Source organism: Python bivittatus, unplaced genomic scaffold, assembly GCF_059951505.1.
Source record: "Python bivittatus isolate LINGU-HERP-01145 unplaced genomic scaffold, Pbiv_v1 ctg000500_np1212, whole genome shotgun sequence".
Lineage (NCBI taxonomy): Eukaryota > Metazoa > Chordata > Lepidosauria > Squamata > Pythonidae > Python > Python bivittatus.
The window spans coordinates 1,712,599-1,730,320 of NW_028277079.1; the positions used below are offsets into that span (position 1 = coordinate 1,712,599).

At 51.4% G+C, this 17,722-nt stretch overlaps 1 protein-coding gene across 10 annotated transcripts in view; it reads left to right on the forward strand.

The window, feature by feature from the left end:
• The window catches only part of LOC103060356 (ceramide synthase 2-like), a 35,388-nt gene that overhangs the window by 11,072 nt on the left and 6,594 nt on the right, over positions 1 to 17,722 (forward strand). For 2 of the 10 annotated variants that reach the window (XM_088147432.1, XM_088147436.1), the window contains exons 1-8: positions 4,813 to 5,892; positions 6,176 to 6,398; positions 7,955 to 8,031; positions 9,187 to 9,360; positions 11,508 to 11,625; positions 13,290 to 13,408; positions 14,263 to 14,320; positions 14,632 to 14,682. In XM_088147432.1, the coding sequence (XP_088003558.1) occupies positions 7,970 to 8,031; positions 9,187 to 9,360; positions 11,508 to 11,625; positions 13,290 to 13,408; positions 14,263 to 14,320; positions 14,632 to 14,682 (582 nt within the window). In that variant the 5' untranslated portion in view covers positions 4,813 to 5,892; positions 6,176 to 6,398; positions 7,955 to 7,969. Of the gene's footprint in view, positions 1 to 4,811; positions 5,893 to 6,175; positions 6,399 to 7,954; positions 8,032 to 8,058; positions 8,178 to 9,186; positions 9,361 to 11,507; positions 11,626 to 13,289; positions 13,409 to 14,262; positions 14,321 to 14,631; positions 14,683 to 17,722 lie in introns of those variants that run through there. The other 8 variants (XM_088147430.1, XM_088147433.1, XM_088147428.1 and 5 more) reach the window with 8 other exon arrangements.

Below are 17,722 nucleotides of genomic sequence, written 5' to 3' on the forward strand. Positions count from 1 at the left end.
GTGGTCGCTGGTGGGTTCGGGCACAGAAAAGGAAGCACAGCCACGGAAACCAGGACCAGAAATCAATAGGATGAGTTGCAGCTACCTGATTTCCTTTAAAGACAAGGTTTGATCCCCGAGTCCATCCTCTGCTCTGGGCAGGGAGCCTCATTAAAGCATCCCCAAGAAATGGCCGTCCGTCGACCGCCTGAACGCGTCCCGTGAAGGGAGCCCATCTTTTCCTTGGTCTCACCCTCCAGGAGTTGCTCAGATTCTGCCTTCCTGTAGCTTAAATCTGTGCGCTGGATTACGGGAGGAGAGAGAACAAGGCTTGTCCATACCGCCCCCCCACGTCTTCTGCCCTCCCCTAAGTACCTTCCAGCGGTATCCGTAGGGGAGGGGTCAAAAAGGTCAAGATGGCAATGGCAACACATGTAAAAAAGGGGGTGAAGATCCTATCACCCCGTCTCAACTCTCTGACCCCCTTTGCACTAAGACCGCTGACTTCTTCCAAATTTCTTTTTGCCCTTTATTCTTAAGGTGGGATGTGGCCCAACCAGCATTAAGTGGGATTATTACTGGATGCCCACAACGGGGAAACATGCGCTTCTGTGGATGCAGCCTAAAATTGCATTTGCCAGTTTTGCAGCCACAGCACACGGCTGGCTCCTGCTCAGTTTGCAGTTCCCAGGTATCTGCCCCGTCTGGTGTCTCTGCACTGATTTCTGCTTCTTAAGGGGAGATGTCTGGGTCAGCGGAACCTCCTCTTCTTCTTTTCAGCTCATCTCTTTCAGGCAGGGCTTCTGCACCTCGGCCACTTTCAGGCGTGGAAGGGTGCTGGTTGTCGCCTCAAGGCCGACTGCGGGCAGCCAGGTCGCTGGCGGGAGCGCCTCTCCCCGGCGGTCCCTGCCCATCCCGCTAGGTCTGGCCGGTGGCCTGCCCGGTGCCCTCGGCGTGGCCCCGGTGCCTTGTGGGGCCTGGCGAGCGCGAGTTGACCATCGACTTTGCTTGTGGGGAGCTGGCAGGGAGCGTCATGCACCTCCCCCCTTCCCCCCTCTAAGACAGGCTTCCGCCATTTGCCCCCCCACGACAGCCCCGGTGAATCCCCCCGCCCCCCTCAGCTGGCCAGCGGAAGCGCCTGCCACTTTGCCGGCGGGAGGGGAGCCGAGGGAGCCACGGGCCGTGAGGAGAATGCGCCCCACTCCCCGTCCCGTCCCGTCCTGTCCCGTGGGGCCCGTCTCGAGGGGGGACGAGGGAGCGCCGGCCGGCCGGCGGGCCTCCGAGTTGCCCCCTCCGCCTTCCCTCGGCGCCAACGGCCGTTGGCGGTTTCAAACTTCTGCCTCGCCTCCGGCGCAGCCAATCCCCGCTCGCCCGGCGGGCCCCGCCGCCAGCCGATTGGGCGCGGGGAAGGCGGAGGCGGGAGAGAGCGCGGGGAATCGCCCGTGACGGTCACGTGGCCGGGGCTGGCCAAGCAGCGCGGCAGCAGAGCGGCGCTGAGGCGGGCGCGCGTTTCCCCGGGGCAGGCGCGGCTCCTCCCGAAGTCCGAGGTGGCTGCTTGTCAGGCCCCCGTAATCAAAGCCAGTGAGCTGGTCGGTGCGGTGCAGCGTCCCTTAGTGTGGCCGAGGGCCCCGGGGCCCCAGAGCCCTCCCAGCGGTCCGCGAAATCAAAATTATCCGCCAGATATTCAAGACACTCGCCAAACCTGAAAACCGTGTCCCTCTTCTCCTGTTTTTCATTTGTTAAGAAATAGAGGGTTTTGTCCTGAAAAAATTCTGGGAGTTGAAGTCCACACATTTTAAAGGACCTGAGGCTTTACTGAGGACAGATATCCGACGCTGAAATATGTATTTGAAGGATAACTGCAAAGGAAGACTCTGATGCGTACCCGGGAAACAAGATGGTCTCAGCCAGCTTCTCAAGCGCGCGTTTCGTGCAAAAGCGGCTTTGCTGCCCGGAATATACTGTACGGAAAACACCTGGACACGATTTTGGGAATTTTATTTCAGCAAAACCTCAACAGAGAAACAGACTCACCCGGTCCCGCAGACAAAAGGAGCAAGCTGGTCGCTTTCTGGGGCTTCCCAACCCTTTCTGAGGTACAAATCAGGATCTCCTGGTGGCCTCCCACCCAAGAATTAACCAGGCCACATCCTGCTTAGCTTTTTCAAAGCTAGCCAAGGGGGGCTAAGCGCCCCCATGGGTCCTGCACGAAAGGTAAAGACACAAACCTGAATGAGGTTTGCCTCTTAGGGCCTTTAGGAACACGGCTCTGCCGCTTTCTTTGGCCCCTCTTCGGATCCATTTTGCAATTGCCTTCTGGGATGCTCCTCCACTTCCCGGTCTAGCCTGAGATTCCCTTGCGCTCCCCCATCCAGCTGTTAATCGCAAAGAAGATTTAAAGCAGTGTTGCTCAAAGAATGCTGGGAGTTGAAGTCCACGCCTCTTAAAGTGGCCAAGCAGAACAACACTGGCGCAAAGGGAGGAAACCCTGGGTGGGCTCGGAAAGGGCTCCAGCGCGCCTGCTTGTGGCCGGTCCTGAGAATCTGCCAGGGAAGGGGCGGAGCGCTGTGGACAAGGGCAGGCTGGACTGGACCGGCAGGCGCAGAAAGTTCAGCAACCCACCCTTGCCAGAAATCAGCATCTCCTGCGGAAGGGACCTTCCGGACATTCGCAAGTCCCTCCAGACCTGGCTATGGGATCAGGCCTGGGGCTGCCAGGGGACCGGGGAGTTTTTGCGATGGCTCCCTTACTAACTTTGTCCCCTGCTGTGTTGTGTGTTTTTACAGTCTTTTATATCCAGTTGTTTTTATGTTTTCTTTTTTTTCATTGCTGTACGCCGCCCATAGTCACCGTGTGCGAGATGGGTGGCTATATAAATATGATAGATAGATAGATAGATAGATAGATAGATAGATAGATAGATAGATAGATAGATGGGGTGCCTCTGTGCAAGGACAGAGTGCATCCCGTGTGGCCCAAGGCAGACAAAGGGTGGACCCAGGGCGGATTCTGGCCGAGGCTGGCCAGAGCCTGTGGCCGCCCTGCGGAGCGTGGCCAAGGACTCGGGGCCCCTGTGAATCTGGGATCTAGGATTTCTGCTCAAGGGCCCCCCTTTGACCCCCCGCCTATAAGAGCCTGGAGCTGAGGGAGCTCTGATTGGCAGGAACCCCAGCCACTCTTCGTGTTCACACAACACAATGAGCTAGACAGACGCGATTGACGATCCTGAGTTGTATGAACAGAGTCCTTTTCTTGTGCCAACCCACTTGAGAGAATCAGGCCTATGGATGTTTTCTGAACAAATCTCAGAACGACTGGCGCCTCAACTTACAGCTGCCCCACTTTACGTCTTCCAGATCAAGTGCTCCAAAGGATGGACTATTTACAGGCCCTTGTTACTATATGAAAATCCTCCTGCACATGCCCAGGGGCACCTTTCAGGACGTTACCATTCGCTGAATGCAGAGCTGACGGGGGAAGAGGTTTTGGGGTGAGCCACTGGCTGGTCCAAAGGGCAAGTTGTGTTTTCAGTGGGGCAGGCACTCTGCATATGCTCGGGAGCCTTGTGCAAAGCATCCCACCCAGGTGTGGGAATAACTTCCAGGGTCGCGTCCTTAGATGAACCACAACCAGCAGCTCCTGCTTCTCAGTGAGGTTGTGGGAAAGGGCTCTGCATGTGCCCAGGGTCTTCCTGACACTTTCCAGGGCCCCCCTTGGGTGCTGCAAATAAAGCCCCAAAGGGGACTTCCTCCCTTAAACCCTAACGCGAAAACGAGACCCCACCACAGCTAGGCAAGACTTTTGATTGACTGATCGTGTGTCATCAAGTCATTTTAAACTCTTGGCGACCACACAGAGAGATTCCCTCCATGAGGACCTGTCCCCACCCTGGTCTTTCAGGCCTTCCGAGGGTGCCCCCATCGCCCCTGTCATGGAGCCCACCCGCTGGCTGCTGGTCGTCCTCTTCGCCTCTTTCCTTCCGCCTCTCCCAGCACCAGAGCCTCCTCCAAAGAGCTGCTGGCCCTGCGCATCATGTGCCTGAAGTCGGACAGTTTGCGCCTCATCGCTCGCAATCCCGTGGCTTGCACGACTCTGGTCTTTGCAGGCACAGGCGCATCCGGGCATCTGGATCTCTTTTCCAAGGCCTGCGCGGCTGCTCCGCCGAGGATTTCTCGACGGCTGGTTCCTTGATGTCGATGGTTGATGCTAAAGGCAGAAATTCTCCACCGCTTCTATATCCTGGTTCCCTGTGCCCAGGCTGGTTGCTGCTCCTCTTGTCCTTCGTCTTCATATTTGATTTTAGTCCCATTGTATTTTCACCGGGCTCCCTCACTTTTCGTACTAGGGCTGGCGGACCTTTTGGGTTTTCGGCTGTCGGGGTCTTGCCATCAGCATGGTGCAGGTTGTCCCCCAGTTCCAAGGCCAGGCTCGCCTTCTCCCCACCCACCTTCCCCGAACGCATCTTCCGCACGGAGGCTGGGGAGATCCGGGGAGAGGGTGCAGCCTCGTCGCCCCCCTTCGCCAGCCCGGAGCCGTCTCTTTTGCCGTGTCCTGCCCGTTCTGGGGCTCCTGGCCTGGCAGCGGATTTTGCAGTGAGACCCGGAGACCTTCTGCGATTCCCATTTTCTAAGCACATTCCACGATGTGACACGATCAACATGATCCGAGGCTTTTCTGTGATCGATGAAGCACATTCTGTACTGACTCTTTTTGGCCCTGGAAAAGGCGAAAAGTTCTGCTCTGTGTGTTTGTGTGTGTGTGTGTGCATGTTTTGTGCCAGGGGGAGTGGCCTCAGGGCCCCACCCACTTGACTTGCTGTGGGATGCGGGGGACCCTGTCTTCTCCCGGGGGAAATGGAATGGGGACGCCTCTGCACACGCTTAGGAGCACTGTCTCCTTCAGGTGTGGCGCATAAAGCTCCCACCGACACCTCTCGATACTTACTCTTTCGTTTTACCCGCTGCAAGCTCTCAGAGGCAACGTGGCCCCAGCCCCGTTTTGCAGAGTCGTTAAGCTGCAGAATGGGTGTTCTGGCCATGCTCAGAGGCAGGCACGGCTCGGCCACGACCTCGCCCGCGCCCGGTGAGCTCCACCCGTCCGAGGCCGCCCGTTTCCCTCCCTGACTGGCGCCGGCCAAAGATCTCTCCCAGAAGAGGCGGCGGCGGTGGCAGGTTTGGCGTTGTGACGGAGGGACGGAGAAGTTGGGCAGGTGGGCACCACTTGGGCACCCCGGAGGGCATCAGTCCAGGCGCCCTGGAGCAGCCGGTCCCTTTTCCTCCTGGGCACATGGGGGAGCCGCCTGGGGCCACGAGGCGGGGGGCGAAGGGCCGGGTGCCTCTCACTTCAGGGGTCGGAAACGAGACCTCCCCCGGTGCATCCTGCGGTAGCCGGGCACAGTGTCAGTGCAAGCAGGGAAATGGGGGGGGAGAGGTGGGTCCCCCAGCCCGGCACCCTCCTCCCGAGTGGAGCTCCAACTCGCATCGCCGCCTTCCTGGAGGGCTGGCTGGGGGTGATGGGGAAGGGGTGCGGCAGTGCAGGAGCGAGCGCTGGGGGTCCTTCTGGCGGGCGGGCTTCAGTGGTGTGTGTCTGGGGGGAGACCTTGCTGCATCCCCCCAGCGCGCCGGGCAGAGGGAGCCAAGTGCCGGAGGAGCGTTGCCGTCCCGGCTGAGCTGCGCCTCTTCATCGGGTTCGGGATCTTGCAGTGGGGCGGGGCGGAGAGGAGCGGAGCGGGCGGTGGGTCGCCCAGTCGGGCTTGTTCAGGTTCAGGCACCGTGTGAACCCGGGCGGGGGTCAGTTCAGCCCGCAGGTTCCCTCGGTGGTGGCAGCGGAGGCTCCCCAAGATCGCCCAGACCGGGGCGGCAGAAGCCCGCAATTCTTGGAGGGGCGGCTGGCGGGAAGTGGCTGAAGTGGCCGGTCAGTGGGAGAGGAGGGGAACGCTGGGGTGGCCTGCAGCGTCTGAGGGGGGGGCTGGAGCTGGGAGGACGCAGAGGCCCTCCCCTCCCTCCCTCCATGCCTCCCTCCGGGCTGGTTCTCCGGGTGGGCAGGAGGCTCCCGAGGGGAGCTCGTGGCATTGGGGCAAAGGGCACCCAAGAAGGGCAGCCTTGACCCCTGGCTCTGCCCCAGGGGTAGCCTGATGTGACCAGGGGGGCCCAGACGGGGCTCCAGGCTGCTTTCAACCGTCCCGCCCCTCTTTCAGAGACAGACTTTGCTCTCTGGCTGAGCGTTGAGTTGCAGCCTGAAATCCGGCCAGGGAAGGTGGGCAGGAGCAGAGCCAATAGCACGCCCCCCCCGCCCCCAACCTGGAGCCTCAGCCCAACCGAGGCTGGGCAGCCTGCAGCTGCAACGGCAGAGGAGCAGGGACCGGTGGCGACCCTCCCAAGGTTGCCAAATCGCGGTGTCGCTTTGCCACTTCCAAAGGGGTGAGTTCTAGTCCTGGTTGTTTCAACGCATTTTTGTAGGAAAGAAAAACTGTTTTTGATATTGGTGTCAGGTTTAGCCCAAAGAACTCCAAGCGGCAATACAAATCCAGTTCTACTGTGTTTATTAGCCCTAACCGCTATACAGAAAATCTCCCCAGACTCAAACCTAGATCCCAAGCGAGCCAGCCGCGACACCCTGAATTCCTCAGGGAGGTGCCAGCCTCATCCTCTTGATCTTCCCACACTCCTCCGGTGAACTAAGAACACGTTTATCTCCCTGAGCCTGGCCTCCATAATTCCATTCCATTACAACTGGCGATCTAACAAAACAAGGAACTTACAACGGCGTTCAGAGATATCTTTGAGCAACGGCACCGGGAACTTCACCGGGACTTGTGCAGCTTTTCCAGCCGTGTGGGGTCTTTTTGAGAACAGGCTGTTCTTCCCAGAAGATGTTGCAGAAAATGGTGCACGACAAAATCCCCCTGAGAACAACATGAACCAGAATTTGAGTAAGAACGTGTCATCGGCTATAAAGAAGAAAATGGGGTGAGGCTTTAAAATTAAGAAGGAAATAAAAATGAGAATCCCAGGGAGCAGTTGGAACAATTTCTTTTTGCTGGACTTACAAAAGAGGCTGCATAAAGTATTGAAGAACTTTGAAACAAGGATCAACCATCATCTGACTGGATAAAAGAGGAAGATGGTTTGGTGCAATAGGAAGGAAGCCAAAATCCATCTATTAGACTAGGGCTAAAATGGAAGATGCTTCTTTTTGGATTTGTTAATATCTGGACTGGAAAAATGATGGATTTGCTTACATGTAACACGGTGTTTATCCTTTTTCCCCCTATAGTTACTTTACCTAATCTGTATTTAACTGTCTTTTTACTTAAAGTCTGGAAGGTTTTATGGTTTTTTTAGATTTTTATCTCGCCTTTTTTCCCCATACCTAATACTCCTTCCTCCTCCTATTTTCCCCACAACAACAACCCTGTGAGGTGGCTTGTGCTGAGAGAGGGGGACTGGCCCAAATCACCCAGCCCGTTTTTTATGCCTCAGGCGGGACTAGAACCCTCCATCTCCTGGTTTCTAGGCCAGCACCTTAACCACTACTCCAAACTGCCTCTTCAACACCAAACTGGCGCGCGCTCTCTCTCTCTCTCTCTCTCTCTCTCTCTCTCTCTCTCTCTCTCTCTCTCTTGGTGAACTTGTTCTTCTTAAAGGAGAAATTATCCCTCCATGTTACATTAAATTTTAGTCTTTTGTTTCTATTGGGATACTGGGATTACTTCATATGTGCTAAATGTGGATTTGCTTATAGTTAAGGGTTGAGATGCAGAACGTTTATTTGAATGGGATATGTTGCTCTTTGGGGTGGATCTCTTTGGAACTGTTGGCACTTGGAGTGGGAAAATGTTGTGTTTTGGGTTTGCTTAGTCTTAACAGGGTGTTTAAGCTTTTTTCCCTACAGTTATGCTAGAAAAAGGGATATTTGTGAATGAGAAATGGCCCCTCTTTGTCACGTCAGACTTCAGTGTTTTTGTTTCCCGTAGATACGGGACCACTTTATGCCCTTTAAATGTGGCTTTGCTTACAGCCAAGAGCTGAGAGGTGGAACGTGGAGTTTTAGGTATGTTAATTAATGCTGTGAATTTAGGGCTCTGTTTGGACTTCTTGCTGACACCTGGATTGGAGCAGACGTTACTTATTGGATTTGCCTATAGTTAAGAGATGAGTTCTGGGATGCAGAGTTTTTTATCTGTTAATGAAGAGGGGGTAAGGAGATCACAAATTTGTTTATACTGATGATGAGGGTGGGAAGTTGCTTTCTTAGGGTCTTTTTTCTTTTTCTTTTAATTTGTCTTAATGTTTATTGTTGTATCTAAAGCTTTTAATAAAAGTTACTATATAAAAAAAAAGACCTCTAGCATCTCTCACCCAACGTTTTGCTTCTCATAAAGCTGCATTCCTTTTTTGGGGGGGGGGGGAGATTCCCTAGAAAGGATATTTGGTATGCAACTGTCCAGTCCTATGGACAGGATTTAACCAGGGAGAGGGCAGTATAAACATTGCCGTCTTCTCTGTCTAACCCAGTCTCGGCTTCCCCATCCTGACACCCTCTCAATGCATGAAGTTCCAGTCCTGGCATTCCCAGCTTGCATGCCCATGCCTGAGGATCCTGGGAGTTCTCTCCACTCCTGCAGACAGAATTTAACCAGGGAGAGGGCATTATAAACATTGCCATCTTCTCTCTGTAATTCTCTCGGCTTCCCCATACTGATACCCTCTCGATGCATGGAGTTCTGGTCCCAGCATTCCCAGCTTGCATGGCCATGGCTGAGAATCCTGGGAGTTGGAATCCGTACACCTTGAGGGGGTGCGAACCTGGGCTTCAATCTAGGGAGTTATGGAGGAGTATGGCGATAATCTTGAAGGAGGAGTGCAGGGCCATCAAGGAACTCTCAACGTAGCCCCGGGAAGAGCAGGTGAGAAAGAAACTCAAGATAATTTCTCCTTGATTCTCTTTGGTATAAGAGGAAGCTGAGGGAAACTCTGGCAGGCTTTCAAGCTTATGCTATGATACTAGGTCACAGAAGAGTCCAGTAGTCCTTGCACTGTCTGTTCCCTGACCTGGCCTACCTCCAAGAGCTGCTGGGAGGTGGGGAAGATGGAGGAGCACTGCTCCCCTGAGCCTTGGCTTGGAAGGGCTGAGAGAGGACCCTCCTTCTGGAAACACTCTTGCAGCGCCCCATCTCACCCCCTGTCTTTCTTCTCTCCTCCCCAGGGAGATGGCGGAGCTCACGCAGTGGCTTTGGAGACAGGAGTACTGGCTACCTCCAGGGTTCACCTGGGAGGACATGCAAGAGACGGAGGACGTCCATTATCCCCAACCCCAACACCTCCTGCTCGGCCTCCCCATCACTCTCCTGCTGGTCGCCCTCCAGTTCTTCTTCGAAAGGCAAGTTCTAGGCCAGATGAAACCGAGCCAGAGCTCGGGGACCCAAACTATATGGGGATGGGGACTCCAACTGTTTGGAGGGAGCTTTCATTCCCTCCCCACCCAAAACCTGGTGCCTGTTGAAACAGTGGAAGGTCCCTATTTTATACCTTGCTTTTAGCAATCATTTTTCACAAACTGAATTTGACAGATTGACAAAAATGAGAACGAAGGGAAATGTTCAATTTCTTCAATGATATCATCATGATCATCATCACCATCGCCATCACCATCACCATCACCATCATCATCATCATCATCATCATCATCATCATCATCATGGTGGACTCCTTGGGGTTCTCTGAGCTTGGTTCTTTTCTTGCAAACATTTCACTACCCGGCTAGGTAACATCTGTAAGATTTGCCCCGTTGGACAGAGAAACTCCCGTGACACGTGTGGTTCACAAAAGAGGTTTACTCTTGCGTAACGTAGCAGTCACAAGCAAAGCCAGGACTGGCTTGGTACATTTACATTACTCCTTTATAGTTGTCTCAATCCCCCCGCAGGCCCCGTTGCTAGGTTACATATTACAAATTAGATTACAGATTGCCCCCTGTAATCCCCCGCTTCTACTCGAATGGCAGGTTCAGCCCAGTTCTCTTGTTTCTTTGATTGTTGTTGCCTGTGGCATGGTCATTGCCTTCGTTGGGGCTTTTGTGCGTGCCCAGCCAGGAGCATCCCCTCGCGCGCTGATCTCTTCCTCAATTCCGCGGCTCTCTCCTTTGTCTATAGCGCCCGCGGCCCTCTGGCTTAACACTACGCATCCGCTCCAGATTAGTGAAGTGGCGCCAGGGGGCCCATTCATTAGCTTGCGGTTTCGCATTTCCTCTTTCTGGGCTAGCGCTCGAGCGGTGAAATTGACTAAAGCGCGGCTGGGCAAGTTCCTGGGCGTGCAGTGCCAGCTGAACCTGACAACATCTTCAGTACTAGAATGGGTGAGGTTTGCTCTGGTTATGTGCTGTGGCCTGCCTTGCCAGTGCTGCTGGGCGTGCGGGTTTTGTTTTGCTCCTCTGGTAGTTCCTTGATTAGCGTCTTGTTCACTGCTTGATTGTGTGCCTGGTGGTGACCTTTGCTTATCTGGGTGATGATTGCTGGGGAGAAGATGTTCTGGTCTTTCTATTGTCTCTTTGGAATGGTATGTAGATGCTGTTTATCTCTATCTGCCTGCTAATGGCTGCCTTGTCTGAATGCCAGGCTTCCAGGAATTCCCTTGCATTTTTGGATTTGGCTTGATCTAAAATGCTGACAGTTTCCCAGTTAAAACTATGGCTAAGTCTGTCCATGTGTTGTGAGATTAAGGAGTTTTCATCATGTCTTCTGACTGCTAGTCGGTGCTCGTGGACGCGCTCTGCCAGCCTTCTGCCTGTCTGCCCTACATAGTCTTTGTTGTAGTCCTTACACTGTATGTTGTAGATGACTCCTGTTTGTTCTTCTTGTGCTCATCATCATCATCATCATCATCTCTCACATTATTGATTGTATTAGCCTCCTAGTCCAGAAAGGGCACAATTGGGCACAATGTGAAACTCGGTCAAGCCCCCCCAGTCTTGGCTGCTACCAGTTCCTTGAACAGGAGCCACAAGTCTGGGAGGACCCCCAAATTGCTCACTGGTCCTGTTTGGGGCAGTGCAGCCCCGTCCAGAACAAGAGACGGAAAATGGCCGGAACCAGGGGCACCTAGAACCCAAAGCCACTCAGTGTTGCTAGGGTTAATCTCACGCCTGATGTTAAAGAATGAATTCAGGAAATATGTTCTCTATCCGTTTTTGAAATGTCTTTATATTTTAAAAGGGAGAAAGAGCAATATGGTTCTGTATGGTCTAGATTTAATAATATGTTAAGGGACTGAGCTCCTGCTGTCTTCACATTATACTCCCTTAAGTGTGATCTTAATCACTATTATTCAAATACTACTTTATTCTGTCGCAGCCGTTGTATTCCTTATTATAGTTCACCAATTTTTTTGACAAGCAGGTGATGCTCAGGAGCCTTGTTTCCCTTGCTTTGGTTTCACGTGCCTGTTCCTGAGCGGAGCGTGAAACGAGGAAGCCAAGGGCCGGCTAACGTTAGCCAGCGTTCGTCTGACCCCAGCCGTTCCCTTTCCCAGGAACATCGGCGCGCCCCTGAGCAGAAAACTGGGCCTGCGAGAAAAGGCGCGGCGGAAACCTTCTCCAAACCCCATCCTGGAAGCCTTTTACAGGAAGCGGAGGAAACGTCCCCAAAAGGTGAGTTTCTTCCCACGTCTTGGAAGGTGTGGCAAAAGGGGCTAAACCTCTGGCCTCACCTCTGGGGAAAACTGCAGTTGCTAGAGATGTAAAGGTGATAATGAACGATACTCCCAAAATATGGAAAATATGGATGCCAGAGATCCATTCTTGGTTGCTGTTTAAACTGTCTTTATGCAGTATAAATGTTATGGAACAGTATCTTTCTATTTCATCTAGATTTAATAGCACGTAAAAGGGCTGTGTGTGGGTGGGTGTATTTTCTTATTCTTTTTGAATGTACCGTCCCCGTTGAATCAGTCCGCGAAAGAGAAAATGGCACTCTGTTGTTACAGAGTTTGAGCCTCCTCATGTCCCTTTATTGTGTCTTTTGGTTCCTCCCCCTCCATGAACAGTTCATTTCCTAGGCTTTTGGTCTGCCTAAGCTTTTGGTGCCCCCAACCTGCTCAAGCCACCAATTTTGTTCCGGTTGGGCTGTTTGGGCTGCAAATAGGATCCCTGTTTCTGGCCTGAGCTGGAGAGCGGCAGTTCCCACGGCTCAGCCCTGCACATTCTCTAAATCCGAAGACGGGGGAAAAGCAAAAAAGAGAGAGGAAAGTTGGTGGCCTTGCAAGCGTCCTGTAGCAGTGAGTTCCCCAGGCCTACGCGGAACGTCTAAGGCGATTCTGCTTCTGCTGCTGGAAAGAGCAAAGAAGGACTTCTTTCTAAGGCTGATCCCAGAGAGATCTGCTCCGTTTTCCTCGCAGTCAATGTCTTTAAAGGGTTGTTAGGGCAGCAAATCTTCTTGAACTCTGAGGCGCACACCCTGAAGCACTGAACCCAGTTAAAGTGCACCTGTGTGTGCTTTTGTGTGTGTGTGTGCGCGCATAGAAGTGTGACAACCATGAAAGACCAGCAGTGGGGTTGAGGTGTTTTCGGTTTGACTCCTTTTAGCAAGCGGCATGTATTGCAAGGGTGCAAGACCTGGAATTTCTACCCTGGAAATTGGAGTTAAAACCCCAACACCCGAGAGGGGATCAGAGGGAGACCAATGGGCTTAAGGGATGCTCTGCCTCCTGGGAGTTTTCTGATGAGATGCCATCTGATGCCGTAAAGATCCCTCCCTCTCCCTTTCTCTCTCTGCATATAGCCCTGCGTGTGTACAGAGACAGATATAGAGAAGTTTAGGAAAAATTTACAAACCATTCAGCTAGGTGGGCTTCTGCCCTGAGCACGTAGATCTGTATGTTCTAAAAGGGATGCACCTCAACTCCCAGAATTCCCTGGCCAGCACTGAAGTAGATGATGCGGCTGAGCGATCCGGATGGGCAAGTGGTAGCGATTTAGTTTTTCCCTCCATGCCCTGGCAGGGCTTTCTCGACCGACTGGGGCCCCTGCTGATGGTGGGACCAACATAACCTCCCTTAACTCAGGCCAAACTTGCTGCTGAAGCTGCAAGTCACAGATCTGCCATCTGCACAGCATCCCCGTTTTCCAGCTGGGGGGGAGAGAAGGCGTCAGACCTTTTTGCTCCCCAATATTGGGGGGAAGCTGCAGGTAGATTCTGCAAAGCAAACTGCTTCAGTTTCCTTTTTTAAAAATGGGGGCTGTGCCTTATCCCAGCAAGGGGGTCTCGGGGTCGGATCTACAGCTCCTCTGACCTGCTTCTGCGTCCTGCGTTCCAGGAGGAGGTCAGCAGCTTGGCCAAGCAGTGCGACCTCCAGCCAAGGCAGGTAGAGAGGTGGTTTCGATGCCGCCTGAATCAGGACCGGCCCAGCTTGACGAAGAAATTCTCTGAAGCCAGGTGAGTGGGAGCTGTTGGGGCAGGGTGGTCAACGGGCAGCCCGTGGGCACCGGTGCACCCCTTAGTGCCCAACAAGATCTCTGTCCCATCAGACCCTCCAAGAGGATTGTGAATGATTCCAGAAGGAGGTTTGTGTGATGCAAAGGGAAGTGTTATAATATGTGCAGCAGTGCCTTTGGCCCCCCAAGCAGTTGAGGGCCCCATTGGGTTGTTAGAGAGCACATCTGGTGGGTGGTTTGTGACTGGCCGTGCCAAGGAGGGCGGGCAGTTTGTGGACGGACAGGCGTGTCTCCTACTGCAACTGCTGAAGAATCCACCCCCCGTATCCCCAGTGCCCCATGTGTGATCCCCAACTGAACCAGGTGTCTAGCCCTGTTAGGATGTGGGATTGGGTTCTCATTTGGAAGGTAAACAGGGTCAAACCTGGTTAATACTTGGATGGGAAGAAATCCCAGGTCTGTGGGCTAGAGTGGAAATGGGAAAGTATCCGAGAAAAGAGCAGTGCTAGCCAAAAAATGAAAATCTGTAGAAGCCTCCATGACTTCACCAGGAGTTGACGAAATCTTCATTTTCAGTGTTTATGTAACAATCAGATTCAGGGAAGAGAAGAGGAATTTTGGATTGTTCTAGAGCTCAGAATTTGGACCAAGCGGCTCAAGTACAAGAAAAGCTAAGCATTGGAAAACTTCTTCCCTCCTTCAGAAGGTGGAAGTGAGGGCCGTTGGAGCAGGAGATGTCTTGCACCCAGTCAGCTGGACTAGATGACCTTTGCGTTCCCTTCTAGCTCTGCAATCCCTGGATCTCCCGGCTTGCTGTCCAATGTGCCCTGATGTATTTTTTTTATTGTTTTCCAGCTGTAGAGCTACCCACCATGTTATTTCTTCCTGCATGGGGTTGGCCATCCTTTACGATGTGAGTTTCAACTCTTTCGCCACTTATGGTCATTGTCAAAAAAGAGAGTTTGCCATGTGTAATGCAGCTGCTGACTCTTCCTCTGCCTCCCGGATGCCAACATTTAGTGCTTCCTTTTTGGATTAGAAAATGTTGGGAGTGCAGGAAAGAAAGTGTTCATTTTACAACTTCTTTCAAACTTCTTAGTGACCACAGTTGCTTTTTCATGCAGTGGTCTCCTTTCTCTCCCATCATCCCCTTAAAAGGGAGCTCCAGGGAAGTGTTGGTGGGCTGGTATGGTGTGATCCCTAATGAATTGTGTCTTCTTGCAGAAACCCTGGTTCTGGGATCTCCGCCAATGTTGGGTTGGGTACCCGCAGCAGGTAAGGAGTGAGGGAGACATTTGAAGGAACATTTCGATGGAAATTGTTAATCAACTAGCATCCCCCTTTGCAAAAATGGCATGAAACTGCAATGCATCCTGCCTTTCCATTCATAGCATTTATTCAAGCCTTAAAAATTCAATTATTTCCATTTCTTACAGCTACAAAGAGACACTCCTGAGTGATTAAACAGTTATAAGGAATACCTCATGAGAACAAGTGCAAGCACAACAGGCACACGCTGTCCTGAGCAAAACGATAGGATGGTGTGGTCAGGACAGGAAGAGATGAAAAGTAGTGTACACCAGCCCCCCTGAACCCAGAGTCCTATGCAAAAGTTTATAGTTGTCAGAGAATCCCTAACTGAATGACAGCTGACACCGGGGCTAGATGGTAGAAAGCTGAACACCACACCTTTGGGCAAATTTGGATGCCTGCTTACTATTTCTGCGCAGTTGTGTACAGATTCAATGTAAGAAAACAGTGAATGTGGTAGATGCAAAATTTTCGATGCTCTTTCCACCAGGACTTTGTAACACTACCATTCAGAGCTTCCAAATGTTTTTTTTGTAGCCACCTGGTTTGGAGTTTTCCTACTGTTCTTTTCAGAATTCTCCTAGCTGAGAAAGATTCTTCGATCTCCTTGCCTGCATTGCATGTTTAAGGTCTCCCCCCATATTTTTAGTGATATTTAGGTTTAGGGACCAAGAAGGCCATTCAAAACCCTTCTCCAACACCTGCTCAAAATTGTAGTGATGGAAAATTGTGCTGAAATGAACCGTTTTTCTGCCCTTAGTCCTTCACAGAACCCCATCAAGTTTTCACAGAACTGTAGAGTTCTGCAGAAGACAGTGGAAAAAAACAGTTTGGACCATTGTCTTCCTGAACTGTCTCTTTTCAGGTTCAATTCCTTCACTGGAATTGTTGATACTTAGTTGAATCCATTCTTCCTTGTAGCCACACAGTGTTTTCTGAACAATGTTTGTCATAGCTGAAACTGCTCACTGGAGGTGTTTACTTTTCTCTCTCTCTCTCTCTCTTCTCTATCTTTATCTATCATCTCTATCTGTCTATCATCTATCTGCCTATCTCTACATCCATCCATTCACCCATCCTTCCTGAGCTTTGCACGTGTGAATTATCCTCATTTTCAACTGCTCAGACAATTGCTTAGAAGAGGCTGTTTGGCTGTTGAAAGCAGACAAAACAATAATTGTAATTTCAGAGGTGGGAATGGGCAGAGTATTTGCAAAGATTTCCAAATGCAAGATTAGAAAGGGTCTTAGGAAGATCCTGCAGGAAATGTTTGGATCCTGTGGTTTGTGCTTAAAGAGGTGTTACAAACCACTGGTTGAAATCATAGGATCATAGAGTTGGAAGGCCCTTAGAGTCTGTCTAATGCACCCCTTGCTCAGTGCATCATCCAATGTTTTTCCAGACCCTCCAGCCTTTGCTTCCAGCAGCCTGTTCCACTGCCTGACATCTGGTACAGTCACAGCATTCCTCCTAACTTCTAGCACAAGCCTGTGGTTTGATCAGGCTCAACTTTTCCAGGCAGATAGAATGGAGAATCCCTTCAGGTCTGTTCTGCCCTCACAGCTTGACCGATTCACAACTCTTCTTTATACATCAATGAAGTACAAGTGTGGAACATCTGGCCAGTTATATTGTTATGTCCTCTTGTCACACTCACGTCACTGCCATGGACCTCCATCCTTATCCCGGTTGCCCCCCTTTCCTCTCCAGAGCATTGCATTAAAAGTGGGGGAGGGGGAGGGGGGCTGAAAAATAAAAGGGAGATAGAAATTAAATGTCAAGAGAAGACCCTGCTTGTAGGGGCTCTCGAGGACAGTGTTTCTCACACCTGGTGTCAAGTCCACAAAGTCCAAACCCCAATTTAGAAGAATTCTCGTAAAACCAGGCCTGGTTCAGATAAATGCTCCTTTATTGGTTGGTACATGCAGCTTGAAGCAAAGCATTGCTAAAACTAAAGCCTGTGTAAAGTTCCCTCTACTTATTCTCACCCCCCCTTACTACATCTGTCCAAATTTCAAATGGCTTTTCTGACCCTTCTAGCAGATGTCTCCAATTCGTTAAAGCCTCCTTTTCCCACACCAGCCACCTCCTCTCAGTTTCAGTAAACTTTCTGGATAAGTAAGCACGAGGTCTTAATACTCCTCCCTCATCTTTTTGCAGCAGGACTGCCCCAATGGCCACATCTGAAGCATCTGCTTGAATTACGAAAGGCATTGTAGGATCCGGGTGCTTCAGAATGGGTTCAACTGTAAATAACGCTTTGAGGCTTTCAAAAGCCTCCTGACATTCTTTTGTCCAATTTAAGGTAGCCCGTTTTTTCCTCTTCTACAGTGTTCTTGTCTTTAGTTTTTAACAAGTCTGTTAAAGGCAATGCTACCTGGGCAAAATTTGGCATAAATTGTCTGTAAAAGTTTGCAAAACCTAGAAAACTTTGCAGTTGTCTCCTTGTTTTGGGTGCCTCCCAGGCTATGTCATCCCGCACTTTACCGGGATCCATTTCCACTCCCTTATTAGATATTCTGTATCCCAGATAGTCAATGCGATCTTTATGGAATTCACATTTTGACAGTTTTGCATAGAGCTGTGCCTTTAGCAGTTTTTCCAACACTTTCCTGACAAATTCCACATGTTCCTCCATGGTTTCTGTATACATTAAAATATCATCCAAGTACACCAACACTCCCTTGTAGAGGAACTCATGCAACACCTCATTAATCCATTGCATTAACACCCCGGGGGCCCCTTTTAATCCGAATGGGAGAACTCGGTACATGTAGTGTCCAAGCGGGCATCGGAATGCAGTCATCCATTCCTGCCCCGCTTTTATTCGCACGCGAAAATATGCATCCCTCAGATCAAGTTTGGTAAAAATCTTTCCTTTTGCCAAATGAGATAACAAGTCTTTCATTAATGGCAGTGGGTACTTGTTCTCTTTACAGATTGCATTTAACCCCCGATAGTCCGTGCACAAACGTAAAGTCCCATCTTTCTTTTCCCTGAATAA